Below are 27,408 nucleotides of genomic sequence, written 5' to 3' on the forward strand. Positions count from 1 at the left end.
CTGCGCTCTGCCGGTCATCAGATACCCCGCTGGCATAATAAACTGGCCTAAGGAGGAGATAGAAGCCAGTGACATCAAGACAAGGAAATTCCTCACAAGGCATGGAGGGTTTCATCCCAAATCCAGAACTCTGTGACTGTACACTAAGTGGAAGGAGGGGGGCCGAGGACTAGTGATCGTCAGAGCCACTATCCAGGATGAAGCATGCGAGATCCAGGAGTACACCAGAATGACGGCTCCAAGTGATGAAGTGCTTAGTGAGAATCTCAGACAGCAGAAACCCAAGGAGTGGCTAATATGGAGAAGTCCTTCTAACGGCTGGATTGAAAGACAGCACAGTAACAAGCGCTGAACACGAGATCAGTAGAGGCTGGGCCCTACCACAGCAGGCAAGACCCCGGATGCAGGCTGTGCAAAGATGCCCCTGAGACAATCCAGCACATAACAGCAGAACACGAGATGCAGGAAGGCTGTATGTGGAACGCCATAACCAAACGCACGGCATAGGGTACAGAAACATCTGTGCTGAGTACAAGCCTAAAGTTCCAAAGTGTAAGTGGGATATATATGTGGTGGAGAATGACAGTGCTAAGATCCTGTGGGACAGCCAGATACAGACAGACAAGATGGTAACTGCTAAACAACCAGACACACGCCTGCATTTTCTTCGTGCTATTTTCCTATTTTTATACAGATTTTGTTTTCTTCTTAAAGCGTGCACATTGTTTGCAGCAGGTTGTGGGCGCGCGCGTTTGGTGTCCACGTCATCGATGTGCGCCAACGATTCCTGCACGCTTTACTGCTAGCAGTGTTTTCGTAGTTAAATCGAGTTTGTTTTAAAGCGGTTGCGCGGTCTGGAGTTTCTGTTACGCTTCAACGTCGGTATTTCTAAGTTACTGTTGGATGTGTTTTCACTCTACTGCATTTCAATAAGAACCGAAGTGTCAATGAAGCGTTTTGACAGCCGTTAGCTATTCATCCTTGCAGGCTAGACAGGTAGCTTATCCGCCGGACCACACGCCGGTTTGGTTGCAGTGCCAACTCGATCGTGTCGGTTTGATCTCAGCAAACAGGTAACACAGGTAACTGTTTAAGCCTTTTAATACACGAACGTGTCTGTTACAAGTGCAGGTCGCCACCTCTAACTAACAGCAAGCAAGGGCTGCATACTAGCCAGCCAGCTAACTTAACGTCAGACCAGGTCGTATGAAGTACTCGGTAACGTGTGTGGACTTGTGCGAGCATTAGATACAGAGTCTAGATATGATTGACAACGAGAATATGTCGACGGGAGGTGACCTATCCGCCAAGGATCCCAGCGAGCAGAAGAGCGAGAACGAGAGAAAGAAGAGGTCTAGAGTGAAACAGCTGTTGGCAGAAGTGAAGAAGCAAGTGGAGTTTTGGTTTGGGGACGTAAACCTCCAGAAGGACAGGTTTCTGAAGAAGGTCATTGCACAGTCAAGAGATGGTTGTGAGTTTCATTTGCCTCAGGGTTTGGTGTGAATGGCATGTTGAATTTTCATTCCTTAACACAAAGGATGAACTGACGTAGCTGTTTTAAACGTTATGAGGACAGGGTTCTTTCGAGTGACAGAAAATGCATGCCTTGTATTCTTTGTGGTGGACCTGTGTAGTGTCTGTTAGCACTGGTAACTGTGCTCTCCAAGTCCAGAGGAATGGAAGGCCAAATGACTGGGCAGTTTGCTCTTGCTTTGTAGATGTTGATATTTCTCTTCTGATGACATTCAATCGAATGAAAAAGTTGACCACGGATGTCAAGTTGATAGCTCGAGCGCTCAAAGACTCTGCATTGGTAGAGGTGAGGCTATTTGTATGCTGTACAAGTTATCATAGAACTTTTGTCCGGTCAACACTGATGTTCATTGTTTTGCTTTTCTTAGGTTAATCTGGAAGAAACCAAAGTAAGGCGAAGACATCCATATGAGGGATGTACAAAAAACGTAGACGACTGCACAGTATACGTCGTAAGAATCTCCCTTGCACTCCACTTCTGATCTTGTTTTAAATGTTCTGTCGTAAAGCTTTGGAATGTTTGTGTTTTCCAGGAACTTCTACCAAAAAATGTTACGCATGTTTGGATAAAACGAGTATTTAATAAATGTGGGAACGTGGTGTACATTAGCATCCCCAAGTTCAAGACTACAGGGCATACCAAGGGTTTTGCGTTTGTTGAGTTTGAGACACAAGAGGAAGCACAGAAAGCCATTGAGGTACCTGATTCTCCTTACAGTACCCTGTTTTTCATGAAAATGTCCCTATATAATGCAGATTTGGAGGACAACAGAACTGCTCACTGACATGTACAGTTAGCTTTTAGGGATGCCCCATATTCTACTGCACAACTAAAGTACCAATCAGGATGATGAAAAGCGATTTTGTATAACACCTGTTTTAATCAAGGTTTACAGAGTAGAAATAATATTAAATGAAATGGCATTAAATCATTATTTCATGGTAATAAATAATACCATTATATCCTGTGGACCAGGAGTTTTTGTACTTTTTCTCAGGAGTGGAAGACCTTGACCTTTACATGTTATATATTTGGCATTTAGTGGCAGACTTAAGTAAATTCTACTGCATGTGCGTAAGCTGGTAATGTTAAAACCCAAGTTGTTCTTACAACCGGTTTTATTAAATATGAACTGCTTTTTTAACATTATGCCTGTGTCATCCTAGATGTTGAACAACCCCCCTGAGGATGCTCCAAGGAAACCAGGCATCTTCCCAAAGACATTTGCGAGAAAGCCTATTCCTTTTCCAGTGTTCCAGGATGGCACACAAGGTACATCCCCTTAAGGATCACAGTGGGAAAACCCATTACACTTGGCACCTTGGTAAACGTCACCTTGGTGTAGCTAACACGTTTCACATTTTGAAAACATTTATTAGGATTTGAGGAACAGCTACTATATTCAAAACATTAGCTGATTGAGGTACCTGAATTTGTATTCTGTCTATATTGGGTTAATTATAAATGTCATTGTACTTTTTAGTGCAAAATGTTTATTTTCTGTAAATTGCATTTGACAAAGGTACTAAGGACTCTTGTAGACTCTTGGATGGTAATTCTCTTTGCATTTTTTTCCATTCTTTTGCTGCTTGCGCGTTTTTTTGAGGGGGAAAAAAATGTATCCAATCCCTAAATGTAAGTATTGCTATTTAAATGTAAATGGCTCTGAATCTTGGTAACACTACAGTCCAGTACTCATTCTTCCCTCCTTTAGATGAAGATGAGGATGGCAAGAAGAAGAAGAAAAAGAAGAAAAAGCCTCGTGGTGAGCCGAAGGGGAGTTCCGCTGAAGAAATGGTGACGGAGAGCGCGGCCGAGGCGACAGGTGCCGCGACGGCCGAAGAGGAGGGTCGGGAGAGAGCCCAGCAGAGCGAGGGCGGCGCAGCCGATGAGAGTTCCAGCAAGAGGGCAGAGAAGAAACGGCGCCGGTCCTGCAGCGCAGAGGGGCGCGCAGAGGGCGAGCAGGAGGAGATGCCGTCAAAAATGAGGAAGCTGGACGAGGAAGGGAGTGACCTGAACGGTAAGTCTGAGGAAGTCCGTGCTCAGCAACCCTGCGGACGGGAGGCCGTGATCGGTCGAGTGAGGCTGAGCAGTGAGAAACCTAAAATCGTCTGGCTGAGCAGAATGTGACACAGTCCTCGTGTGCCCTTTTACAGTAACTCTGGGACCTATTAATTCGATTTGGAAAGCACTAGGAGCCGGAAAAAGAAAAAAAAAATCCTACACGGCCATGCCTGGGGAAAGGAGATTGATTTTCAGATCAAATTGTATCGCAGGCTGTTTTAGTTCAGTTGGCATTAGATGTGTGCATGACTTTGATGGTGCTGTTCATCATAGAGATGATATCCGAGAACAAAGAAAGCAAGGAGGAGGATGGAAAAACGGATGAGAAGGATGACTCCTTATTGAAGGCCAAGAGGAAGAGAAAGAAGAAGCACAAGGAAAGGTTGAAAATTGAGGAAGAGGTCATTCCCCTCAGAGTCATTTCAAAGTAAGCCTTATTAAAAGACTTTCATTGGAACCTGCAAACACAACAGTGTTGCTTTCATTTACGAAATGCAATAAATCCTTGCACAACTCGGACAGCAGGGTTTTCAGCTGTACACCACAAATCTTCATGTTTTACTCTTTTGACTTGTGTTCTTTACATTAAATTGTAGAGTTTTGTTTAGCAATCTCAGTAACGTAAGACTGGGGTTTTCAATCTGTGGGGCACGCTCCACTGGGGAGATGTGGGGGTGGGGGTGGGGGGCCACGGGTTCAAAACAGATTGAAAACCCTTCAATTAAAATGTCTCTGTCTGTCTGTCTATATTCTTCCCTTTACATTCTGGTGGCAGTAAGGTAGATTTGATAGTTTTGTGTAGGTCCAGTCCATCCGTCTTGGTTTGCATGCAGTGGCTCTCCCCTTTCTGTCTTGTTTTCCATTACTCAGGTGGGATAACTTTCTGTTTCTCCTTTCCTTGGCTCTCAGGAAAGAGTGGCTGGAGCTGAAGCAGGAGTACCGGGATCTGCAGAAGATTTGTATGTCTGAATTGAAGAAGAACATATCCGGCATCAGTCAAACACATCAAGCCTGTAAGTATCCCACTGACTACTGAGAAATACTTATTTGTGGGATTTTATTTTTTTGGTCCATTAAAATGCTACTTTATTTTAGCTTAATTATTGTTGTAGTCAGGTTGGACATTAACAGTGTACTTACTGGCATTTGATTTCACCCGTTCCTCCTGTCCAAAGGGGAAAAGAGTAAACCTGAAAATGAGGCTGTTAGCCCTCAGTTTGAGAGTGGAGTTATAGTCAAAATCACCCACAGTCAACCTCTGCCATCCAGGAAGTGTGTCAAGGTACCACATCATCAGTTTGGAGGCGTTGCATTATTTTAAATGCAAATGGTGCAAATGTCCGGCGCGATTTGGATAAATCATTCTGAGGTTCCTTTCAACGGTGCTAATCTTTGGCAGGACGCGCTTTCCGAGGTGTCCACTGTGAAGTACGTGGATATCCTCAACGGCGATGCAGAGGGCTATGTCCGTTTTGAGACCCCCACGGATGCGAAAGCAGTGATTGCTGCTAATTCCGAACTGCAGAAAAAATACGACTGGAACCTGGAGATCCTGACTGGTAAGGGGGCAAAGCTAACTACTGTTGAATGCTATTCAGTCATTTTAAGACCTCCAGACCATTTTAAGACTTTCCAGCCGATCAAACAAAAGGGCAGTGTGATTTTAGCCAAAGCCCTTCAAGAAAATGCATCGCTACGCAGAGCCATGGCCCCTTGAAATGGACTATTGATCCCCCCCCCCCCCCCCCCCCCCCAAAAAAATGTATAATATAGCAGAGATGATTTCAACTTTTTAAAAAATCTTTCTTAAAAGGTGATCACGAGCAAAGGTACTGGCAGAAGATACTGGTGGATCGACAGGCTAAGTTAAATCGGCCCAGGGACAAAAGGCGAGGCACAGAAAAGGTGACCAAACCATTAGACTGTGTATGTTCAGATTTATTCCCTGCACCTCGTTCAGTACTTAGGAAATGTAACTTTTTGGATGTTTTCTTTTTGCAGCTCATTTCTAAGGCTGATAAAATCATCATTGCTCAGGCCAAGAAGGCGATCAAGCACATCCATTTTGATGACTAGTGGTCTTGGCAACCATTTTGTTTCTTATTTTTAAGCATATTTGAAGCTTCAAAATAAAGCTTTTTTCCATTTTGTAAGTCTCTACACCATTATTTAAATGCTTTGATTTGATTTTAATGACCTTTTATTATTCCTTATCATTAATTTTTTGTTGTTTAAAAATGGTTGATGTCCAAGTTGCCTGAAACCTGTATTTTTTATTTTTTTTTTTTGGAGGGGGGGGGGGTGTGTAGCTTACTGATATTTAATATTATTGCAAAAGCCTACATTTTTAAAAATGTAGTAATTATTTTGACAATTTGTAGTATTTTTACAATGGGAGACTTTGTATATGTAGCTTAAATATGAAGTAGTGAATGTTCCATTTTCCCACAAACTGAAAGAAGATTCCTACTCATGCTTCCAAATGAAACAGGATGGTATTGAGCAGTGTTTTTCTTTCTTTTTTAAATAAATTATTTTTAATGAATAAGTTTGTTATTGCTTTGTCCACTTGCGAGTAACCCACCTGCTCTAAATTACTCTTGGAAAATTCACTATTGTTAGCAAAACAATAGTTTCTTCGACAGCTCAATGTAACTTTCATTTGCACAGTATACGACCTGGATCTTCTGTGTGTTCATCCTTTCCATTCCTGACCACTCTCATGATGTGAAAGTAAGAATCAATCAAGGAAAAAAAAAATGAGGGCATCATTTCATCTGCTGGTGCCTTCTAGGCAAAAAAAAAAAAAAAAAGCAGTAAAGGAAATAACATTTGTTTTCACACGGATGCAGCTGTTACAGCTGGGAATGCTTTTAAGTTAAATTGGGCATTTCCTAAAGTCGAAATGACACGCCCTCCTTTGGAATATTTTCTAAAGCATTTAAGTTGTGTTGCCTATGGGTTTTTGCAGTGGATCTTGCTGAATTGAAATGGCTTGAGAAATGAGGTACATGTTCTCTGATCCTGCTGTAGATCTAGCTTATGCTCAGCATGTTCACCAACTTCACAGCACTGACAACATGCTGTTGACAGCATTGACACTCTTGCTGTTTATATGTAGGATGGTTAGCAAGTTAAATGCTGTTTATATATTTAGTTATGTGCAAAATAATAGTAGTCTAACATCACTAATGTATTTACTGATTTTGGCAGAAAAGATAATATAACATGGAAAAAAATTCATGACTAGGTGTAGCCGAGTAATAGGCAACAAACAGAATCAGCAGTCATGACATGCATGCTGCTAATTGGGTGTAATTGACTCATTTATTGAAAGGGGTGTGTTTAAATCAATAGCAGTTTGGAGTTCAATTAGTGAGGTCATTCATGCTATGAAGAAACAGATGTCAATTATGGCCCTTATGGCTGCTGGTTTTAGTCCTTGCTCAGTGAGTAAAATGGGTCATTCCAGACATTGTACTGTAGGAAAAAGAACTTTGATCAAGAAGTTGATTGGAGAGGGGAAAACATAAAGAAGTGCAGAAAATAATCAGCTGCTCAGTTAAAATTATCTCAAATGCTTCATAATGGCAAACAAAACCCAAAACGTGTGGCAGGAAAAGAAATACTACCATCCGTGTAGATCATAGAACAACAAGAATGGCAAAAAAGCATCTAATGATCAGCTCCAGGGAAATCAAAGATCTTCAGTTACCTGTGAGTACTGCAACAATCAGAAGACGCTTACGTGAAGCCAAACTATTTGCAAGAAACCCTGGTAAAGTACCATTGCTGAAAAAAGACATGTTGAAAAGATTAGTTTGCCAAAGAACAGATTGATTGGCCTAAAGACGAGTGCCACAACATTCTATGGACAGATAAGAGCAAGATCGTTCATATTGGCTCTAAAGGCCAGACAGTTTGTGAGAGAACCCATAAAAAGTGAATTCAGTACGCTAAAGTACGCTGTCAAGACTGTTAAACATGGAGGTGTAAGCATAGTGGTTTGGGGATGTTTCTCATACTTTGGAGTCGGAACTGTTTATCACATACCAGGTACCATGGACCAGTTTGAATATATCAAAATACTAGAAGAGGTCATGTTGCTTTATGCTAAAGAAATGTCCTTGAAATGGATGTTTCAGCAGGACAACGACCCCAAACACACCAGCAAGCGGGCAACATCCTGGTTCCAGACTAACAAGATTGATGTTATGAAGTGGCCAGCCCAATCCCCAGACCTCAATCCAATTGAGAATTTGTGGAGTGATGTCAAAAATGCTGTTTTTGATGCAAAACCCAAGAATGCAGAAGAACTGTGGAATGTAGTCCAGTCAGCTTGGGCTGCAATACCTGTTCGCAAGTGTCAGATGTTAGTTGACTCCATGCCACACAGATATAAAGCAGTTATCAGAAATGAAGGTTATACAACTAAATATTAGTTCAGTGATCAACAGAAAAACTAAATCTAAACATCTTTCAGTTTATACTGTCAATATTTGAGTTTGTAAATTAAAATGAAGACACTGCCATTTTTTTGAACGGCCCATTATTCTTTTTTTCTTCATTTTCAGTTTAAAATTTTATTTCGTTCATGTTTTCATTTGGAATTGAACGTGCAGTGCTCCCAATGCCTTTGTGTATATGGAAATAAATGTTATGAGGACTGAGCTTTTTCTCAGTTGTTTTAAACACACTGCTATTATTTTGCACATAACTGTAGTTCATGTTTGTTCTATAATTACTTCACGTTTGCTGTTGCACCTGATTTTTATTTATTTATTTTTTTCCCCCACTTTAACCTAGTTGAAAAGTATCTGTGGTGTTTTTTTTCCCAGGACAGTAGTGAGGGTAACACAGCAACTCTAGGACAGCCAGGGAGTGTAGGTTCACAAGCAAGCCAAAACCAGTTTGTACATTTCGCTGTCTGCACAGAGCCACAGATGTGGAGGAACAGATTAAAAGGTAGACTCAGATTTCTCAGCCTATAGTAATGAGTTCACGTGACAATAGAAAATTTGCTAAATGCTTTATTACTCATTCATATATGAGTGAATGGGAAAAATAATCCGAGTTGACATCATCTTGGAGTCTTGGAGTGTGCCCTTCTGTTTTTGGCACTTCGTTCACAGCACTGTTGGCTCTGAGAGGACATCGCACCTTTTTTTGCCGTCTCTTGAGCCAAAGAAGTGTCTTCTCCAGAGATGCTGCAGTATAGCCGCTGTCCTGCTTTGGTGCCGATATACTCAAAAACCGGGGGCTCTCCAAAACTAGCAGGGCAGGGTCCTGTTTGCTTCCCTGTGTTGCTGGTGCAGTAGACCAGATCCTCCATCATGGGTTCAGGACTCAATATAATCTGCACAGGTTCAGACGTGCAGAGACTGGGCCGCTTTGTCAGCTTGGCCGTCTGCTGATACCTGGAAGGGGCTGATGGTTTGCCCGTCTCTCCAACAGGGGCAGCGTGCGGTTGATGCACCACATCCCTTGTCTTGCAATCCTCTTTCATGATGGACTTTGCCTGGATTGGCCCCTTTTCCCTCTCCCCAGCATGGAGGGGCAGCCGAACACGCTGGAGTGGCCGGCGCTCCTTTACTGTGTAATCGGCACGCATGGTGGAGAGAAACCTAATGATGCCCTCTGGAGGGCTGTAGTGCTCCTTCTTGCGAGGCTGTTTTCGTGGCAGGGGCCACAACTTGTACTTGTCACGGAACTCTGTGGTTTCTTGAAATGGCTTACGGTATGGCTTCCGATCAGCTTTAACCTTGATGGGCTTGAGCACGTTTGCGGGAAGGCCCTTGTAATCCTTTTTGTAAGTGGAGGCTCCATTAAAAGGTGGAGTATACTTCTTTCTAGGCGGTCTTGGCTGTATGGGGTGAGTGCCATAATGGGGTTTGTGGTTGGTTGTCCCATCAAAAGCCAGAGACTCCTTCACCTCTGGCTTCAGCTTGAGGTTCTTTCTGGTTGATGTGAAATTCTCTAGGCAATTGTCATCTCTGTATGACACTGTGTTTGCAAATTTGCCTATAGGTGGGAGTGTGAGGTTATCTTTGGCTTGGGAAGGTTGCCAACACTCAGTACAGTATTGTTTAGAGTGCTCTGTAATTGAAAAAAGAGAGGCAATATGGGTGGGTCCATAAGACCTTTACCTATTAATGACTGTATTCCCAAAAGGAAATACATGAAGTAACATCATATGCCTTATTAGTATTGAAATTATAGAGCTTAAGAAGCTTCACAGTGATTGGTGCAGTTTTTGTCCAAAGAAATTAATAAAATATATCTTAAAATCTTAAACATCATCTCAATTCTCTTCTGGTTCTGGATGTCCAGTACTTACCTTTGCACTGTGACATAGTATCCCTCTTAGTAGCTAGGGAGTGGTGCTCCTTAGTTGTGCTCGCTACGTGTTTCTGCACACCATGTTTGTTGTAGTCCACTGCATATGTGCTAATGAACGTCATGGTACCATCAGGGGGGACGTAGACCTTTACTGGTTTGGGAGACTTAGTCACTTCATGGCGGACATAGTCCATTCTGAAAAAGACCATGGGATGGAGACTGTCACTCTCTGAAGGGGAGGATGGTGGGATGGAAACTTAGGAAAGTTAGGAAAGTCACTTAGGAAAGTTAAATGGGTGCTCTGGCTGCTATGCCAGAGAGCTGGTTCTTTGGTTCGGTCAGAGCTCATGTTTACCTCTTGTCAGACCTGGGTTTAAGTCCTGGTTAGGGTGGCTGCCTTCAGTTTTTGTTACATATGGTGTCAGAAGTGGGATGGTGGTGGGCTCATCAGGAGTGTGCCCCAGGTTGATGAACCCACCCCACTGTGAGGGGATGGTGTAGCACAGTGAGAGGACCCCTGATGAGGTGTGTGAACTTGATGGAAAGGGCAGTTGTGTGTGGAGGGACATGTGGACAGTGTCATGCACAAAAGACACTCCCTGCAGGTGAAGGCAGTGTGATGGGGACCGTCACCCTCCAAAGGGAGGACTGTGTGATGGAGGCTGTCACTTAGGAAGGTTAAATGTGTGCTCTGGCTGCTATGCCAGGGAGCTGGCTCTTTGGTCTGGTGGTCAGAGCTCGAGTTTACCTCCTGTTAGCACGGGTTTCGAGTCAGCCTTTGTTACACACCACCCACTCCTGCTTAACATGGATGGGATTATTTGGTTCTTCAGGTTCAAGTCCAAACCTGGGTGGATCATGCACACTGAAAATCTTTTTTTAGGTATAGATATCCTGCCTTCACCTCCCTTTAGAGCCTCTTACCTGAATGTGGTCATGTCTGATATCTTGCCCTCCAGTGGCAGCCATTTACTCTGTGGTATAAAAGAATCACGGACGGGTCTGTTGTAGTGAGCAACAAAGTTATCCTGGTATTCAGTAAGCAGGGAGCAGGGTGCTTCATTTTCCTCCGGGTTTTGCAGATCTGGGCCATGGTTTTTCTTTGTGGACAGTCGGGACAGTCGGGACCGACAAGCACTAAAGAGATCAGTGAATTAAATGCTCATCAGAAAAGCCCGCACACTCAGCTCCATTAAAGGCAAACAAACGCACCTCAGAGTGTAAACATTTTTGCTGTTCATATGTATGTAAGTGTATGGTTTTCCAATCATAAACTTTTAATAACCGAACAGAGAGCTTGTGTGGTTGTACAAGTCGAAGCCGTATAGAAGCGGAGGTGGTGGCTGAAAAAAATGTGATACTTCGCAGGCGTGAAGGGAGTAGTAGAAGTGGGAGTCGTAACTTGCTTTTGAAACGTGTCAGCTCGACAGCGTTAGTTACAAATCTCTGAGGCTTAAAAGCCTAAATTAGGTCCCGTAACCAAAAGAAAGACGCTCTTCAGCTGAGAACGGTGCACTTGGAGGAAAGTTTAAAGAATGTAGACCGTGTCAGGTGGCCAGGTGAAATTTTCTACTTACCTACATGTGCGTATTTGACATTTGCACTGCTGAGTCTTCTTCATAGTGCGTGGTAAAACTTCTTGCTCTACTCTGGCAAAAGCATGCTTTTCTGCGACCAAAGATGAAATGAAATGTCTAAGATGATGGCTGTAAAATTGACATCCACCATGACGAGTGTTGGTTATATTTCCTGCTGGAATGTTTTTTACATCCATTCCAAATGATTCATAATGACAAGCATTGTGACGCAGAATATTTGTGTGTGCAGTGTATCCAATATACCTTCCTATTTAGCAATTGTATATAAGTCAATAGTAGGCTACATTAAATGTTCCTCTCACATATGTACCGCAAGATGTCAGTATCCGCATGTTAAACGCGCGGAAACATCGCAGTTACATTCCTACTGCCACAGTCTTTAAGCGATGTGTAGGTCTTCGTGGGCTACAATCTTTCACAGCTCACTTCTTTGAGTCTCTATGCAATATTTTGAGAACCATTAACTTAGTGTTTAATAAATGTAATAAATTATACCAAAACTAAAAAATCTTAAACACTTTAAACCAGTGTACAAGCTACTTGTACTGCACTATCACTAGTCCATCCTTAATTAATTAATTAATTTATTTATTTATTTATTTATTAAATATATATATTTACTATTTTAAATTGTTTACTCCAGCCTATAATTCGTTTTTGTTTTTTTGTAAAATACACTTTTAAAAACATTGTACTTAACATTGGTAAAAATGGGAGAATTATATATTGATTTTAAACAGGATAGCCTATTCCATCTTGTACAATGTGAGACATGAAAGATCTGAATAGTGACAAAGTTATTTTGAGGAAACTGAACCCTATCAACTGCAACAAATTACTTGTTCTAGCCAATACAATCACATGATTGCTTATTAACTATGTTGGTGGAACTACAAATAAATCAAACATTGATCAGTATATCTTTATACACAAAGTCTAAAATCCAGATTAAAAGTGACTTTCAGCTCCTCATGCTGTTATATACATGACATGAGAACTGATTTACCTTATTATATATAAAAATATTTTTGACATACAACTTCACTTTTATGAGTAGTGGTTAAATCAAATCAAACCATCTCAGTCACATACCCCTACACAGACTCTAGCCAAGATGTTTTAAATGTACTAAATGCTTTACAAATTCATGGTTATTTTTTTTTATTTAGAAGGCACAGCTAATTGTACTTAATTAAATATGGTTTAAAAATTATGAATATTAAATGACCATTCAATAATCCAAACTTTACATAACACAACCGGAAGTGAATGAACTTTGAACTTTTATCACTCTGCATCTATGACATCATGCTACAAAACGTGATGTCATGAAATGCTGTCAGAGTGCACTGTACTCCACTTTTGCTCATAATAATGAAACTTAATGACTGAGTAAAAAAATGTGGCCAAATCACCGTCCAGAGTCTAAAGGTGATGATGATGAAGTGGAATACAACAGGAGAGTTGCAGAACCTTTCTGCTGATGACTGACCCTTGTAGTCTTTGAGCAAGACCCAAATAGTTCCACAACTAATCACCAACAGAAAGCTGAGTGTTTGTGCATTACATAGAGGATGTTAATATTATTTATTCAGCTTGAATGTTAAAAGTCTCTGGAAAAAGCCTGACTAATATGGCTAGCTCAGCTAGGTGAGTGCAAGAAAATGCAACCAAAACATTCCTCCATAATGGCAGAACTGATTTCAGAACAGTAGATTCAGGGGTGCTGACATACAACGCCTCTGAGTGCTCTGTTCTGAGAGAATATTTATACCACAAGACTCACCAGGGAGTCCAGGGTCTTTACTCTTAATGTGGCAACTCATAATGTGGTTACTTAATTGTGGTTGATTAATTAACATTAACTACTGCATACTATGCTCTTAGTTTAACTAAATCTAAATGAATAAAAATTTAGGACTTTAGGAGGTTAACAAAACAATTATATGTAATATATTATTTGTTTTCTAATCAGACACAAACGACTGGTTTAAAAGATAATTTTATAAATTCAATAATTAAGTGAAAGTGACCAGTTTTCCTCACTTAAATGAATAAAAGTGGTATGTTAAAACTGTTAAATCAGTTTAAGTAATAGATTTACCGGTGATGATCACTTTTTCATGGTAGGTGATATAAAATGTGGTGAGTCTTCGGTTGTTCTGACGCAAACGTAACATTAAACAAAAAGTCTTTGAGCAACATCTTTTATTCTTTCAATACAGGAAGTAAACACATTTACCCAAGTAGGCTTCAGATGCTTATAGAAAAAGTAAACTAAGTCCATTACTTCACACCCAAGTGTTTGCAGCAAACCAACAAACGTCTGTGTGGAAATGTATGGAGATGACGTGTGAACTTTCACCCAGATATTATATCGTCCGTCACGAAGACAAACTGGTTTTAGTGAGTCAGACAGGTTTTAGAAACTTGCACAACCTTTGTCAAAAGAGTATATAGCCTAGATATAGAAGAATAGTTGTAAATAAAATAAAATAAAACATCGTTTCTACGATTTGCTTAAAATGTGCAGCGTAATGTTGACCGACGTTAACGTTTTTTCCTTTTTTTTTTTCTTTTTTTTTTTTTTTTCGTAAACGGGTGTCATGTCACGTGCCTCTCTGTCGGTTGTCCTAAGGAAACCCCGCTGGCGTCATTGTGAGCTTTGCCCTGCTTTCTGTACGCAGACTTTGGCCAGTGCTTCGCCGTTCTTGTCGGGATAAATAAAAGCAGGCTCATTCTGCCCTCGGCAGCTGTGCGAGACAAAGCTGAGGGGATACCAGAACAGTAGGTGACTTTAATGGGCTCCTTTTTTTTAACACAAGGTATATTTTCTTGTCAGGTCTCTCGAGTTGTTTCAGTTCCCGATAAGGTGTCGCCTGTGTAACTGTCTAAACTGTTTTACCAGAGAAGGATGGCTCCGATGGAGATAACTAACCAGGTATTTACATAACGCTCTTAAGTTACTTACTTAACTGCAAAATTTCACAAAAAAAACAACCCAAGTAACAATGATGAACCTTTCTACTGATGTTTAGAATGTGGTGATCAGAATGGCCACGCTCCCACTGGTGAGTTCCACCTATGGCATGGTATCTAATGTGTACTGCCACACCAAGGACAACCATCCATACATCAAGTCCGTGTGTGAGGCTGCAGAGATGGGTGTGAAGACGATCACTTCGGCTGCCTTCACCAGCACTTTGCCGATCATTAGCAAGTTGGGACCCCAAAGTAAGCATCGTTTTGTGGCTGGATCAAAACGCCAATCAGGATAACACGAAAACAAGCTTTCTCAAGTTGTTTTCCCTTTGTTTTAGTCTCTCTGGCTAACGACCTTGCTTGTAAGGGTCTCGACAAGATCGAGAAAACTCTACCGATTCTTCACCAGCCCTCGGGAGAGGTGAGCCAGCAATACCCAATAAATAGCTCATGCCTAACTGCAACGAAACATTGTAAGTTTTTCAAGGATTGCCATGTGCCATGCTTCCTTCTCGCACCTAATTTAAGCGGTTCTCTCCTTTGACTGTACTGTTTCATAAAACAGGAACCATTTTTTAAATGTATGCACTGAGCCTTTTTTTGTAACTCTTCTAGGTCATTGCCAGCGCAAAAGAAGCTGTGAGCAGCGCAAAAGGCACAGTCTCCGAAAGTGTGACCGGCGCCAAGGAGACTGTGTCTCTCACTTTGAGCGGTGTGGTGGGCAGGACCAGAGGAGCGGTGCAGGAGGGTGTGGAGAAGACGAGGACGGTGGTCACTGGCGGAGTCCACGCTGTGATGGAGAGCAGGCTTGCCCGTCTGGTGAACAGCGGCGTGGACAACGCGCTGAGCACATCCGAGAGCCTGGTGGAGCACTATCTGCCTGGAGCTGAGGAAGGTCAAGGTGAGGGCAGTGGTCTGGGAGGAGTGTCTGATTTGCTGTGCTTAATCTTGGAGCTTCTTGCTATTGGCTGGTCATTTTAAACATTCATAGCAATGTAACTGATTATTTTTAATTTACCAAATGAAATTAAATATGGGCTACAATAAAAACACCCATGTTATGTTTGTGTGTTTTTAATTGTAGTTTCATGATCTTAAGATTGAACAATGTAATTAATGTTCTTATTTGGCAGATTTTATGCAAAATCTTTCATGTGGATAAGTTATGTAAGATTCTTAGCTTCGCCTGGCCCTGAGAGGTTAGAGTTATTCCTCTTTTCTAGGAAAACCTCTTCTAAGCCAGTTCATTTGGCAGTCATCTGACAAGGTTAATCTAAAACAGACCCTTGAACACAAATCTAAACAGTTGCATTTTTTGGGTTGTTTGTGTGTTAAGGACTGTGCTATCCTTTTTTTTCTTTTTTTTTAATATCACTCCAACAGAAATTCCCAGACCTCTGAACAGCTTCTGCGCAACCTCATTTCCTCTTTTTTTTTCACAGAGTATGAGGCAAGTTTGACCAGAGGATTTGAGCACGACACAGAGAAGCCCAGCTACTATGTGCGTCTCGGCTCTCTCTCTACCAAACTGCGAAGGAGGGCGTACCAGAAAGCCATCGCCAAAGTTTATGATGCCAAGACACGGAGTCAGGAGACCATCTCCCATCTTAACCACACCATGGACCTGGTAGGTATTGTTGTAGGCCAAGAAGCACTGTAATGACTGATTACCACTGTTTATGTTGGAAGAAGCTCTGGAAGGAATCGTTGTTTGTTTGGTAAATAGGATACTGCTCCTTTCTTTGGCCATTGCCTTTATAATGGCTTTTCCCCAAAACAACACATGCAGGATTAAATTGAATGACAGGATTAAGCATCACTGGAAATGACGATGATAACATTTATATATACAGTTCTTTATGTATGGTTCATGCCACATGGTTCAGAATGAATCCAGAAACCTTTTTTTTTTATGCATGATTAAACAGCTAAGCATTGTGCAAAGTCTGCAAAGACATCAACACTTGCTATGCTTAGCAGTTCTGTTTATTTGAACTGCACACTTATTATTAAATCCACTGGTTTAGGAAGATTGATATTTTGAATGTTGCAGAATAAAATCATTTTGACAGAACATTTGGAGAATTCAGCTTCTGAATAAATGATCTCACTTGATTCCTCAGATTGAATTCACACGAAAGAACATTGATGGTGCCAACCAGAAGATATATGAGAAGTTTAATACACTGATGGATTGGAGATCTAGATCTCAGAGTGACATGGAGAGCAACAGTAACAATGACAATGAGACAGAGGTACACACACACTACTCCTCCTCCTCCTCCTCTTCCTCCTATCCCCCCTAATAAAAAAAAACCTGTGTGAGACAGTATTTTAAAAAGGTTCTTGACCCCACTTCTGCTACTCCTGGTATCTCTAGCTAATTGAGTCCCGAACCTTGACCATCGCTCACAACCTGACCCAGCAGCTACAGACTACGTGTTTGGCATTGGTCTCCAGCCTCCAGGGACTGCCACACAACATCCATGATCAGGCACTCTCAATTGGTCACCTGGCCAGCGAGGTCTACACTAGTTTTACCAAGGCCGCATCTCTGAGCGATCTGTCTGACGTGGCTCTCGCCAACACTCGCAGTCACCTGAACCGGATGAGAGATTCCATTGACGGCGTTCTGGATTATTTGGTCAACAACACGCCACTCAATTGGCTGGTAGGTCCATTCTTTCCCAGCCCAGAGCCATCTGGAAGTCCAAGCAGTCCCCAGTCCAGTGACATGAGGAGTGGCCATCCTGAACTGGAGATGCAGATTCTCGATAAAGAGCATTAATTGATCCTGAGGCATTCAGAGCTTTCTGATGTTAACGTTTTCTGTCCTCTTATTAGGAGGATTGTAATATGCATTTCTACATTTCACATCTTGACATTTCTATCGTATAATTAAATAACAATTTTCAATTTTTACTGTGTTATCAATTAATCCCTCAGTTGTATACATCAGAAGAGCAAGGTAATATTTGTGGGTTTTTTGTTTGTTTTTTTGGATAATTGTCACAGCTATAAAGTGTTTTGCTTGTGCATTAAATTACATTTCTAATAAACATGTATTAGAAAATATGGTGACCATATTTTGATTTTCAAAAAAGAGAATGAGGAGGGGGACACGTGTACATAACCACTGTTAATAAAATGTATTAGACTCACTTATAGGACCAATAACAATTTGCCTATATGGCCAGATAGTCATATGGGTTTCCACTCAGCTGTTACAAATAAATAAAAAGTATAAGGTAAACAAAATCTGTATTTTCATGGTCACAGAATAAATGAACTACACTATTCAGTAGTTCTGATGTACCCAGATATACTCTCCTTAAGATCAATAGATTTCAGATACAAAAATGCCAATTTAGCAAGGCAGATGTGCCGTATACACGTGGGAATATGCGGCTGTGAAGTATACACAGACACACTGAGAAGTAGTCTGGCCAATATTTGCATTCACAGTGTGTACATGATCGACCAGTTGTGGTATGTGAGTAGGCGGCACCTATAAAGAATAGTCAAAGCAATGCAAAACAGCTGCACAGTGTATGATGACTCTGGAACGGAAATGTCAACATGAAACAAAAGCCAAATCCCAGACATTTTAGAAATCCCAGCTGGACGCATTTTTTTTAGGCCCCAGAAAGGGGACATGTCTGGAGGAAAAAGAGGATGTATGGTCGCCCTATTAGAATATGTGTTACTTATTACTTGATTATTATTGGAATATTTTTAAAAAGAAGGAAACATGTTATGTGTATAAAATGCTTGCAGGAACAACATATATTGAGAGATCCATCCAAGTGGCAGGGATCAGACACAAATGTATCCAAAGCATATGAGCTTGACATCCCCAAGTCCTAATGAGAAGAGCCACAGGCAGTGACAGAAAACAACAAAGATCCTGTAGGACCTACAGACAAGCCAATAATGACAAACCAACCGTATTGATCGTAGAGATGATGCAGAAAACAGCAGTGGTAATAGATGTGACATATGATGGGAACATTCAAAGGAAGGAATACAAGACGTTGGGTGGGTGAATACCAGTTACTGAAACAGGAAGTAAAGGAAATGTGGAAGGCCATCAACATCAAAGCTGCTGCAGTGGTGATAGGGGCACTTGGGGCTGTGGCTGAAGGAGACGCTTTAACAGATCCCAGGAACTGTTAACAGAACTGGGACATTTCTGAGGATGAATCTTAATTGGATAAAGCTCCTCCCTTCTAAATAAATGAATTAATGTGTAAATGGACTTCCACTGCTTATTTTGTATGCTATAATGAACCTTAAAATCTACTACAGAGTCACTACAAAAAAATATATTGAGTTGGAACAGATATGTCTAGGCAGCTGCTTTACACTATTTGATTAGATAATTTGTAGACTACAATGTTTATCAAAACAAAAAACAAGCAAAAAATAAAAAAGAACAAATATACCCCTATACATAATAGACCATCTGATAGATTCTATATACAGTTGCTACTTTTTGGTATTACAGTATTACTTTTATTATGCTACTCTATTTTGTCAATAATAGCCTAATATATTTTTGTATTGTATATACACAGACTATTTCTTTTTTAGGATATTCATTTTCACTGTCAATCCTAGGCCTGTGGGCCCCATGCATAGCATTGTATTTGTGTTTTTCCCTGCACTGGCACACATTAGGGTGTTGTTCTTGATGTCTCAATTTGTTAGTTGTACATGCAAATATAAAATAAAGATGCAGACTACAGAATTAGTTAAAGAGAATGGTTGGTTCCATCCTTTATTGCAAGTTAAAGATAACATGCATTTGAGGCATCCTGTGTAGAAAGTTTGCGGGGTACAGAAGAGTTGAATTTTTATACACTTTTTCAAGGGCGGTTATATAATTTATATTTTTATATAGATAAATCTATTATATTTTAGATAACAATATTACACACACACACACACACACACACACACACACACACACACACACACACACATATATATATATATATATATATATATATATATATATATGTTTTTGAAGTTCCCACCATTATGTCCCACCATTATTTACCATTATGTAAATTGATATTCAATACCTATACCACTGGTCTGTGCACAGATCATTTTATAAGGATACAGAATATCTACGATCCTTTATGTTATTAATATTTCTAATTCAATGTTTAAACACTTTTTATTATGTCAATGCCCAGAGTTGGAAACCAACTTTCGGATGAGATAAAAAAGTGTCTAAACGGGTAGACTACAGAGGACCAGGGGAGAAGACTAACATGATTACCCACCGGATGTAGTTTCGTTCAGCTTCCTCTGTCACTGCGTTTGCCTCAAACAATTTGGCGGTTTATAGGAAGTGGTCGAACAAAAGGTTACAGAGCCTTTACTTTTCGGACTCGTTTTACTAGCTACGATATTAATGTCGATAAGTGATTATCCTTATAAATCGCCGGTTTCTACTCGCAATGTGTGTCAAAGAGTTTTGTCGATGTTGTATGTCATAGCGATCTAGGTAGCTGGCTATCTTATGTTAGCTTAACTTAGCTAACGCTAGCTAGCTAGCTAGCTAGGTGTTTGTTTACATATCCATTTATTTCGGAAAACATGATGTCTGATCTTCAAGAAGTAAACGGAAAATACTTATGGTGGTATCTTCAGATCCTTGAGTTCCATATCGATGGCACTCCTGGCACCGGGACAAAAACAACCACTAAGCATCTCAGTGTTGGCCCGTAAGTAGCTGGCTGTCTACCCAACCTGCTCTCTTAGCTAACAGGAGCTGGATGGGTACCGTTGATTTTACTTACGTTATTTTACGTTACGTTTCTATTTTACGTTAATTTACTTCTCATTATTAACTGCGAGTTGGGTTTTGTATCGTTGTAGTTTACTCCTCTGCTTGTCTGTGCGTGATGGCTTTATGGTAACTTGACCAGTTTTAGACGAGCCGTTATAGGTAAGCAGTAGCGTAAGATGATAGTCATCACCAGACTCCACGTAAGAACTATTCATTACTGTGCATAGGATCAGCATAACATTGTTTTATTTATTGGTCTTAACACGTCAAGCGATTGTACATTGGTTTTAATCTAATTTAAATTGAGTGTGTTAATTACTTGTGCTTCATCTGATATTGATGAAAAACCTTGATTTGAATGTTTACTGTATACTGGAGTATAAGCTCCAGTATCATTGTGCCAATTACTGTCTAAAGAAATGGAATACACAACAAAAACAGCAGGTGTACCGTCCAAACACTTTTCCAATGCACTGCACATAGATGACTTGCTATGTACATTTATATCTGGTAACTGTGTTCCCTATGTAAGTATCTATACTTGTACCATTTCTGGAACAATGATTGGCACCAAGTATAACTCTTGGTGCTACATCAGTGGCCATAAGTTCTTGAGCATGTTTTGAACTCATCATAAGATGATTTTTTTTTTTTTTTTTTTTTTTTTTACCAGGAACATGTTTGATAAGCCAAATAAGGAGGCCTTCTACATAGTCATCCATTTCTTATTTAAAAAGTTGAACCCTTCACGCGTGCAGGAGGTCTTCAGGTAGGTTGCAGTTAAAAATACAAAGACTTATGCACCAGGCTTTTGGTCAATAACTCTGCCAGTAGTCAAGTATTCTGTCAGTATTAATTAAAGAAGTGTTTTTTGTAGACACTGCTGGCCTGTTTTGGATCGCAAGGCAGATGCTGAATTTCGTAAGGCGGCTTTTGAATGGCTTCAGGAAATAGCGGTATGCTATTGTTAACTAAGCCTCTAACTAAACTGAATGCATCAGTGCAAAGTGGGGAGTTTCTCCAGAATTTCTCTTGTGCTTGTTCTGGAAAATCTATAATATACTTGCGTGTTTGTACTTAGAATGAGGAAAGGAGCACTTTCCCCAAGGTGGCTGCATCACATTTACTCTCTGCTTCTGGACCGAGATTCATCAGTCTAATGCTTCATTTAGCCAAACACGTCATGGTCAAATTGATGAAGACTTTTACTTCAGGTGTAGTGTTTGAAACCACATATAACCCAATCATTATTTGTAAAGTGAATTCTTCTGACAAAAGTAAGCTTTTATGAACTGTGCATGTCCCGAAGTTTATAATGTTATGTTGTACTTAAACATTTAGATGGCACATGGGTTCCAGAGGCTGCAGCTGTTCCTGCAAGTTCTGTGGAAATTGAAATGACGCGCTTTCACATGGTGAAGAGACACTTCCAAAGAGTGTCTGTGGAGCAGGACAGTCTTATTCAAGACTATCAAAAGAGAGCTAGGTTAGTTACACTCATAATGGCAACAGAGACATACATTTTTCTTTGGGGGTTTTTGTTTTGGGGGTTTTTTGTCCAAGACTTGGACTCATCAATATATCTTTACCTGTTTTAGATGTTTGGAAAACTCTTTGAAAAATCTTAAAGCTGAAGATGTCAAATATGATGATTTGCTCAAGTAAGTCAAATCTCAACTAAAGTTGGAGTGCATTAGAATCAAACTATTGAAATACTAGTTTGTCCTAGTTGGAAAGCGTCAGCTTTAAGTGATGAAGGTGTTGTTTTACCAGCCAGTCCCAGTCACTCAGTATGCATACTGATTACTGTGTGTTGATTTTGCTCGTGTTTTTTTTTTTATTTTTATATATATATATTTCTTTTATGTCATGCCCATAAAGTATTACACAAATGTACAATGAGTGGACCAATTTTGTCTCTGCAGTCTATCACATTGCTATAACCCCAATACTTGTGACATTTCTAAATTGTAATAATTTGACTAACAAATGCAGCATATTGCTTTCAGGGCCTAATTTTGTTCTTTTTCAAATATTTTGTGCCACTTATAATATTTAATTGCACCTTCTTGTAGAAAATATGAGAATAAAATGGACTTGGAAGGAGACCTTTTGGCAAAGATTCATAAGGTTTGTTTTACAAAGACATGTCATTTCTATAATTAAAAAGCATTGGTAACATGGGTATATATGTTAGGTTTATTCAAAATAGAAGTGGGTTTTAAGGTGGATAATGCTACATTAATCATATTGATTCACATTTTATCACTCTAACAGTCATGACATGACTTTGATTGCTATTTGTGAGTGAACATCAGAATTAATATATTTGACAGAATGAATATATTTCATGTTTTTGCTCCTTCATATATGACTTACACCCTACTTTATAGCGGTCAATATGTTGTCCCTTCATTCATCATGGATTCAAGCCCTCCCATCTTTAATGGCCTCCTTGATCTTAGGTCCGGAGTTTATGGGCTGAGATTAACGAAGCCTTGTCCAGCCTGGAGGGGGAACGGAGTGTGTTGGATAGTGTGCTGGAGGGCAGGGTGGAACAGTACGTACTAGACGGGAAGGACATCAGTGTGAATATACCTACGATTCTACTGGAGAGACTAGAAAGGCTGTCGCAACAGGTGAGGCTTGCCATATCCAGTCTTTACTGTATCAGGACAAATATTAATAACGATAAGGAGATATTCAAAATTGCATATGACGTATGCACAGTTTCCAGAGAAGCAGGACATGAAGCACTTTGCTTGCACAGTTGATGGACCTTTGTCTGAAACGTTGGTTTCCAGAGAGAAAGGATGTTTCAGACAGTCTTTCATCAGCTTGCCACTGGAAACAACAGATCCAAAGGTGTTCAACAAAATTATCAGCAAGTCATCTCTGGGTTTCTCTGTAAAGCAGATTACATCTCTTGCCATTATTACAGTATACAGCTCCTGCACTAATACATGAGGAGGAATGGGTGATAGACATTTTAATGGTTGTGTAAATTTACATTAACACAGGTTTACAAATTTTGCATGTCCTGCCCTCCTTCAAGCAAAAGAGATGATGAAATATTTCCTGGCACATCAGCTGTGGGTCCTCAAGCATGAACCGCTTACACTCTCATTTGCAACAACTGATAGAATTGCCCCCATCGCATGCATCACTAAACTACCAGTGCTAGTATGCATTATGGTGACACCACCAATAATCAAGACATCTGACAGCGTTGTTATAAAAAACTTCAGCCTGGTTGTTGGTTTGATAATCCTGGAAATACATTGTATAATTTAGCACTTGAATCAATCTCAGTTGGTTTGTGGTTAAACAGTGTGATGTTTCATTGCATAATGTGTCTCCACGTGGAAGTAGACCACCTAACTAAGGCCTTTTACACAGTTCATTAATGCACCAGAGTTTAGTTGTTGGTCATTTTTTTCACTCTCTCTTTTTTGGTATTTATAGACGAGCATCGGGAGGCTGTATGAGGGAGGCCAGCCCATCCTCCTGCCCTTGCTAGAGCTTCTGAACGTGGGATTGAGTGTCCTCTGTGATGAGCGAGCCAAGGTTTCGGGCCCTGCTTCACAGCTCCACCACCAGACTCTCCAGGGACAAGCTGTGCTCATGAACCGCTCGAAGGAGTCACTGAAAAACACAGGGTATCGATTTAAGAGAACAATAGTATGGGTATTGTGTTGAGGCACTATAGTATCTTACTATAATAAACTCATTTGCTGAAATCCAACAACGCATGTACTGTTTTTAAAAGGTGCCAGGGCAATTAAAGGAAACTATATTCATGAATTTTGTTAGTTGACCTTATTGTATTCAGGTGAGAGTAGTTTATAATCTTTTGACCACACCCAAAAGGAAGGAGCCATTGGTTTTTCTAACTTAAAGCCTTGAGAAGGCACAGTAAGGAGGGATCGAAAGTAAGCTTCTTTTTTTTTTCTCTGTTAGAATGTGTACTGGGTTAAAATTCATTTGTTCATGTTCATCACTTTAGGGGAATCTGTAAATGTAGTTACCATACACTGTCTTTCCTTATAGACGTAAACTGGTCAAGAAGGATATACCACACGTTAAGAGCTCCATTAAGAGCCTGGAGGAGGACTGGGTGCGGAAATGGTCTGAGTGTTTGAGTCACACTCCCTTGATCTCCTTCCTTAATGAGGATCCTGTAAGTGCAAAAGTAACTAGTTTATTTGGGTCCTGGCTGTCTAATAACTAGCAAGAAGTAGAGGCTAGAAGTGGAATAAAAGGCCAATATGGTACTTTTTCTTGTCTGTTGCATAGCTTCATTACCACCAACTGCTCTGGATAAATGAATTATTCTAGTCAAGGAATTTGCCAAAGCCTCAGGGTGGAAAGCTGTTGGTTTTTTTGCTATTTGTAACTATTCATCTCTTAAAAAAAAATGCTGTAAGTGGTAAGCTTGCTTTGGTGCATGTTTAAATTCAGAGATATTCTCTTTTGCTAAAACTTAATTTAAGAGGCTTGTGCATCTCTTTATACCTTTACAGGTTTTGGACTTCCTTTCGCCGATGGCTCCTTTATCTTTTGAACCAGCCTCTGAAGCTAGCTTTCAGGCTAGTATCTTCTCACGGTACCCTGCCAAGCTGCCTGGTAAATTATACATTTTATTCTAATTTCTAATGTTTGTTAGATCCTTGTTGCTTTTGTTTTAATTTTCTCAGTGTGACACAGGCTAAAAACCTCATTTTCCTCCCTCCAGAGCTGAGGGAACAGACCCATAAAGAAAAACCTTGCTTGATACAGAAAGAAGTTGAGACGGATCCTGAGTTCTCAAGGTGCTGAGATTTGACTTCCAAATAAAACAAACTGGGTGTATTTGATAATCCAGTCATCATAATGAGATTTGTCAACAGTTCTCTTCCAGCTGAGTACAAGCCTAAAGATGTGCTTTTTACTGGCTGTGTTGCCTCACCAAGGCCTGTGACTCCTCCTGGGGTGCATCCTGAAACCCCAGCAGTTGCTCCTACCCCTGGCCTTGTTCAGGTAGGGTTTCTTTCTCTGGTAATACCCTGAGCTCTTGCTTGTATAGGAACTGTATCTAGATTAGTAGGCCTGTGTGCCTGCTGGAATGGTTTGTGGGTAGCTGTGTGGTAGAGGAAGGCTCGTACTACGGTATGAGCTGTCCTTTTCCAGCATTTGTACTGTAGCAAGTTTTCATAAGTAGAAGCAACGGAGAGAAATTGCAACAGACAAACCTTGAAATGTGACGTTTATCAACTTCTTGCTCTTTCACAGTCTAGCCGGAGAAGACCCTGCCCTCCGCAAACCAAGACATCTACTGTGATGCCAAAGGCTCAGATTCTGGAATTGGAGTATGACAATCTAGCAAGTCAGGCATGTATAGCCTGTCCTCATGCTAACTCAGAAGTGCTTTGGATGTGAATATTCTCAAGAGATTTTTGTAATGGGAGACAGATACATGGGCAGTTCCTAGCTATGCTCTGCTCAACACTAGTTCTCCCTAGATCATACCTGCTTTCTGATGACCGGTGTGAATTGAGGCAAATCACAACGGACAGATACGAAGCAGACAATCCTTCGATTCCTGTATTTGCACCACAATGGCTGAGAGTGGCCATCATGTTCACTGTGTCTCTTGGCTCATAGTTTGCTGAAGCGGTCACCATGAGTCCGGAGGACGGTAGGAAGAGTGGCATGGAGCTGGAGCAGTTAATAAATATGTTGTCGGACCCCTTCACAACCAAGAAGCAACTGCCTCGCACACCGGAGAGCTTGAGTAAGATTCCCAGCCGCTGTTTGAGTTTGTCCAGCTGAAATGGTTCTCATCTTCAGAGTGGTCTGTACATGCAATTGCCTTCTGTGAGACATTCTGTATGAAAGTAACACTTCTATGACTAGTCTTTTCTTTGAATAACTGCTTTACTTGGACAGATGTTTACTGGCAACATGAGGTTCATGCTTTTTAATATCTAAACCTTTTACTTTTCAGTTATGGATGTCAGAACATCATGGAGAAAAGCTGTGGAGGAAGGGAAGGCTGAGAAGCATGAGATGTTTCATGATGGCCTCTCGTGTCTCATAAAGCCCACAACTGAGGCCAATGAAAGAAACCCTAGCCCTGAACTGTTTTCCCTTGGTGGTTCTATAAGTGCTGACCATCTACCCTGTAGTTCCCCTCTGTCCCAGCAGGGGGCTTCCCCACACTCTACTGTCATCTGGGACTCCTCACAGCTGGAGGCTTTCAGTCCAAGTTCAAGCAGTATCATTCACTTCAGCATTGCCAATGAGAATTTCCCAGCCATGGAGAATGATGGCTCCTGCATCTGTGGCGATGGCCCACAGGGGGACCAGGATGAGATGGAGGAAGAATTTCTTCCTTCAGTTGTCTCCCATTCTCCTGAAAGAGTGACTACCCACCACATGGCTCAATTTCAATTGGCTGACTTCTTGCCATCAGCAAAGAGAATGAGCCCAGGGTATAGCAGCTGTGCTGGTGAGAAGGTTTTTTCTCTGGACTTGGACCAGGTGGAGAGCTTCTCGTCACCTCAACGAGAGCTCACTCTGCCCAATCTAATGACATTCTCACCCATGGATGAACTCTAGCTAATTTTGTAATGAGATGCATGACCCGTTCTGGTGCTAAATGCAGTTTCTTATTCTTTGTACCTGTGTTTGAGCTCTGGTTGAGGGGACATGGGAGTATAGGACAGAGAGAAAGCAACCATCCCATTCTTTTGTGCTTCACTTCAGTCATGATAACCATGTGTCCATTTTAACACCTACCTACCTGACCCTTATCTTTAAATGGTCAACAATACTATGATTTCGTACTAACTTCTATTTTGCTACAGAAATGAAATGACCTCAGACTGTATAGAACCGAGTAAAAAAAAACTGGCCAACCAACGTAGCGAACTCAAACTTTTAATTTGAGCAGCTTCTCAATTGTAATAAAGTAATTTTTTGCACCTTCATTTGTGTCGGTATTATTCCGCTTTTTCGAATGGGCCGCCAACCAGGAAAAGAGACCCGCATTTGAACATTTACGGTGCCTGGGGAAAGACGACACCGGCCGGTGGCGCTCCGAGATA

The 27,408-nt window shown here is 40.8% G+C and overlaps 4 protein-coding genes and 1 non-coding gene across 8 annotated transcripts; 4 read left to right on the plus strand and 1 right to left on the minus strand.

Annotated features, from left to right (window-relative positions):
* Positions 1–780: 780 nt before the first annotated feature.
* On the plus strand, positions 781–6,146 carry larp7 (La ribonucleoprotein 7, transcriptional regulator). Of its 2 annotated transcripts, none has more exons than XM_027009899.2 (12): positions 781–1,471; positions 1,719–1,819; positions 1,902–1,985; positions 2,067–2,231; positions 2,701–2,806; positions 3,249–3,554; positions 3,872–4,025; positions 4,508–4,611; positions 4,774–4,880; positions 4,998–5,157; positions 5,412–5,503; positions 5,600–6,146. In XM_027009899.2, exons 1-12 carry the CDS (start codon positions 1,264–1,266, stop codon positions 5,672–5,674), a joined length of 1,662 nt encoding a protein of 553 aa, XP_026865700.2. In that variant the 5' UTR covers positions 781–1,263; the 3' UTR covers positions 5,675–6,146. The 2 variants fall into 2 exon arrangements, with proteins under 2 accessions (XP_026865700.2, XP_026865701.2); XM_027009900.2 differs by having other exon boundaries at positions 781–1,082.
* A 2,532-nt stretch (positions 6,147–8,678) lies between these two features.
* On the minus strand, positions 8,679–10,906 carry LOC113577325 (stabilizer of axonemal microtubules 2). The gene is made up of 4 exons (XM_027009910.2): positions 10,862–10,906; positions 10,293–10,419; positions 9,936–10,193; positions 8,679–9,694 (listed from the first exon to the last, which is right to left on the minus strand). The coding sequence occupies exons 1-4, from the start codon at positions 10,904–10,906 to the stop codon at positions 8,679–8,681; spliced, it is 1,446 nt and encodes a 481-aa protein (XP_026865711.2).
* Positions 10,907–14,120: 3,214 nt separating this feature from the next.
* Positions 14,121–17,437, plus strand: plin2 (perilipin 2). Of its 2 annotated transcripts, none has more exons than XM_027009931.2 (8): positions 14,121–14,322; positions 14,444–14,476; positions 14,574–14,769; positions 14,856–14,938; positions 15,133–15,418; positions 15,960–16,144; positions 16,641–16,772; positions 16,898–17,437. In XM_027009931.2, exons 2-8 carry the CDS (start codon positions 14,450–14,452, stop codon positions 17,303–17,305), a joined length of 1,317 nt encoding a protein of 438 aa, XP_026865732.2. In that variant the 5' UTR covers positions 14,121–14,322; positions 14,444–14,449; the 3' UTR covers positions 17,306–17,437. The 2 variants fall into 2 exon arrangements, with proteins under 2 accessions (XP_026865732.2, XP_026865731.2); XM_027009930.2 differs by having other exon boundaries at positions 14,194–14,214; positions 14,378–14,476.
* A 2,415-nt stretch (positions 17,438–19,852) lies between these two features.
* On the plus strand, positions 19,853–27,291 carry haus6 (HAUS augmin-like complex, subunit 6). 2 transcript variants are annotated; one of them, XM_027009889.2, is made up of 17 exons: positions 19,863–19,894; positions 20,182–20,255; positions 20,994–21,089; positions 21,198–21,276; positions 21,402–21,534; positions 21,662–21,806; positions 21,919–21,981; positions 22,396–22,450; positions 22,786–22,959; positions 23,786–23,979; positions 24,371–24,500; positions 24,844–24,946; positions 25,056–25,131; positions 25,210–25,339; positions 25,592–25,690; positions 25,964–26,093; positions 26,307–27,291. In XM_027009889.2, exons 3-17 carry the CDS (start codon positions 20,998–21,000, stop codon positions 26,918–26,920), a joined length of 2,217 nt encoding a protein of 738 aa, XP_026865690.2. In that variant the 5' UTR covers positions 19,863–19,894; positions 20,182–20,255; positions 20,994–20,997; the 3' UTR covers positions 26,921–27,291. The 2 variants fall into 2 exon arrangements, with proteins under 2 accessions (XP_026865689.2, XP_026865690.2); XM_027009888.2 differs by having other exon boundaries at positions 19,853–20,255.
* On the plus strand, positions 25,762–25,892 carry LOC113577355. Its single transcript, XR_003410618.2, has one exon.
* Positions 27,292–27,408: the final 117 nt, after the last annotated feature.

This window comes from Electrophorus electricus, chromosome 19 (genome assembly GCF_013358815.1).
Source record: "Electrophorus electricus isolate fEleEle1 chromosome 19, fEleEle1.pri, whole genome shotgun sequence".
NCBI lineage: Eukaryota > Metazoa > Chordata > Actinopteri > Gymnotiformes > Gymnotidae > Electrophorus > Electrophorus electricus.

What these genes read in the sequence shown, in the direction of transcription:
- larp7 (XM_027009899.2), top strand. Translation starts at nt 1,264, where the DNA reads ATGATTGACAACGAGAATATGTCGACGGGAGGTGACCTATCCGCCAAG. An exon ending in GTTCCAGGATGGCACACAAG is followed by an intron (nt 2,807 to 3,248) that starts GTACATCCCCTT and finishes TCCCTCCTTTAG; the next exon opens with ATGAAGATGAGGATGGCAAG. An exon ending in GGAAGGGAGTGACCTGAACG is followed by an intron (nt 3,555 to 3,871) that starts GTAAGTCTGAGG and finishes TGTTCATCATAG; the next exon opens with AGATGATATCCGAGAACAAA.
- LOC113577325 (XM_027009910.2), bottom strand. Translation starts at nt 10,906, where the DNA reads ATGGCTGCCACTGGAGGGCAAGATATCAGACATGACCACATTCAG. An exon ending in TCAGACATGACCACATTCAG is followed by an intron (nt 10,420 to 10,861) that starts GTAAGAGGCTCT and finishes ATCCCCTCACAG; the next exon opens with TGGGGTGGGTTCATCAACCT. An exon ending in AAACCCAGGTCTGACAAGAG is followed by an intron (nt 10,194 to 10,292) that starts GTAAACATGAGC and finishes AACTTTCCTAAG; the next exon opens with TTTCCATCCCACCATCCTCC.
- plin2 (XM_027009931.2), top strand. Translation starts at nt 14,450, where the DNA reads ATGGCTCCGATGGAGATAACTAACCAG. An exon ending in TTAACCACACCATGGACCTG is followed by an intron (nt 16,145 to 16,640) that starts GTAGGTATTGTT and finishes TTGATTCCTCAG; the next exon opens with ATTGAATTCACACGAAAGAA. An exon ending in ACAATGACAATGAGACAGAG is followed by an intron (nt 16,773 to 16,897) that starts GTACACACACAC and finishes TGGTATCTCTAG; the next exon opens with CTAATTGAGTCCCGAACCTT.
- haus6 (XM_027009888.2), top strand. Translation starts at nt 20,128, where the DNA reads ATGATGTCTGATCTTCAAGAAGTAAACGGAAAATACTTATGGTGGTAT. An exon ending in CGCGTGCAGGAGGTCTTCAG is followed by an intron (nt 21,090 to 21,197) that starts GTAGGTTGCAGT and finishes TGTTTTTTGTAG; the next exon opens with ACACTGCTGGCCTGTTTTGG. An exon ending in GATGAAGACTTTTACTTCAG is followed by an intron (nt 21,535 to 21,661) that starts GTGTAGTGTTTG and finishes TTAAACATTTAG; the next exon opens with ATGGCACATGGGTTCCAGAG.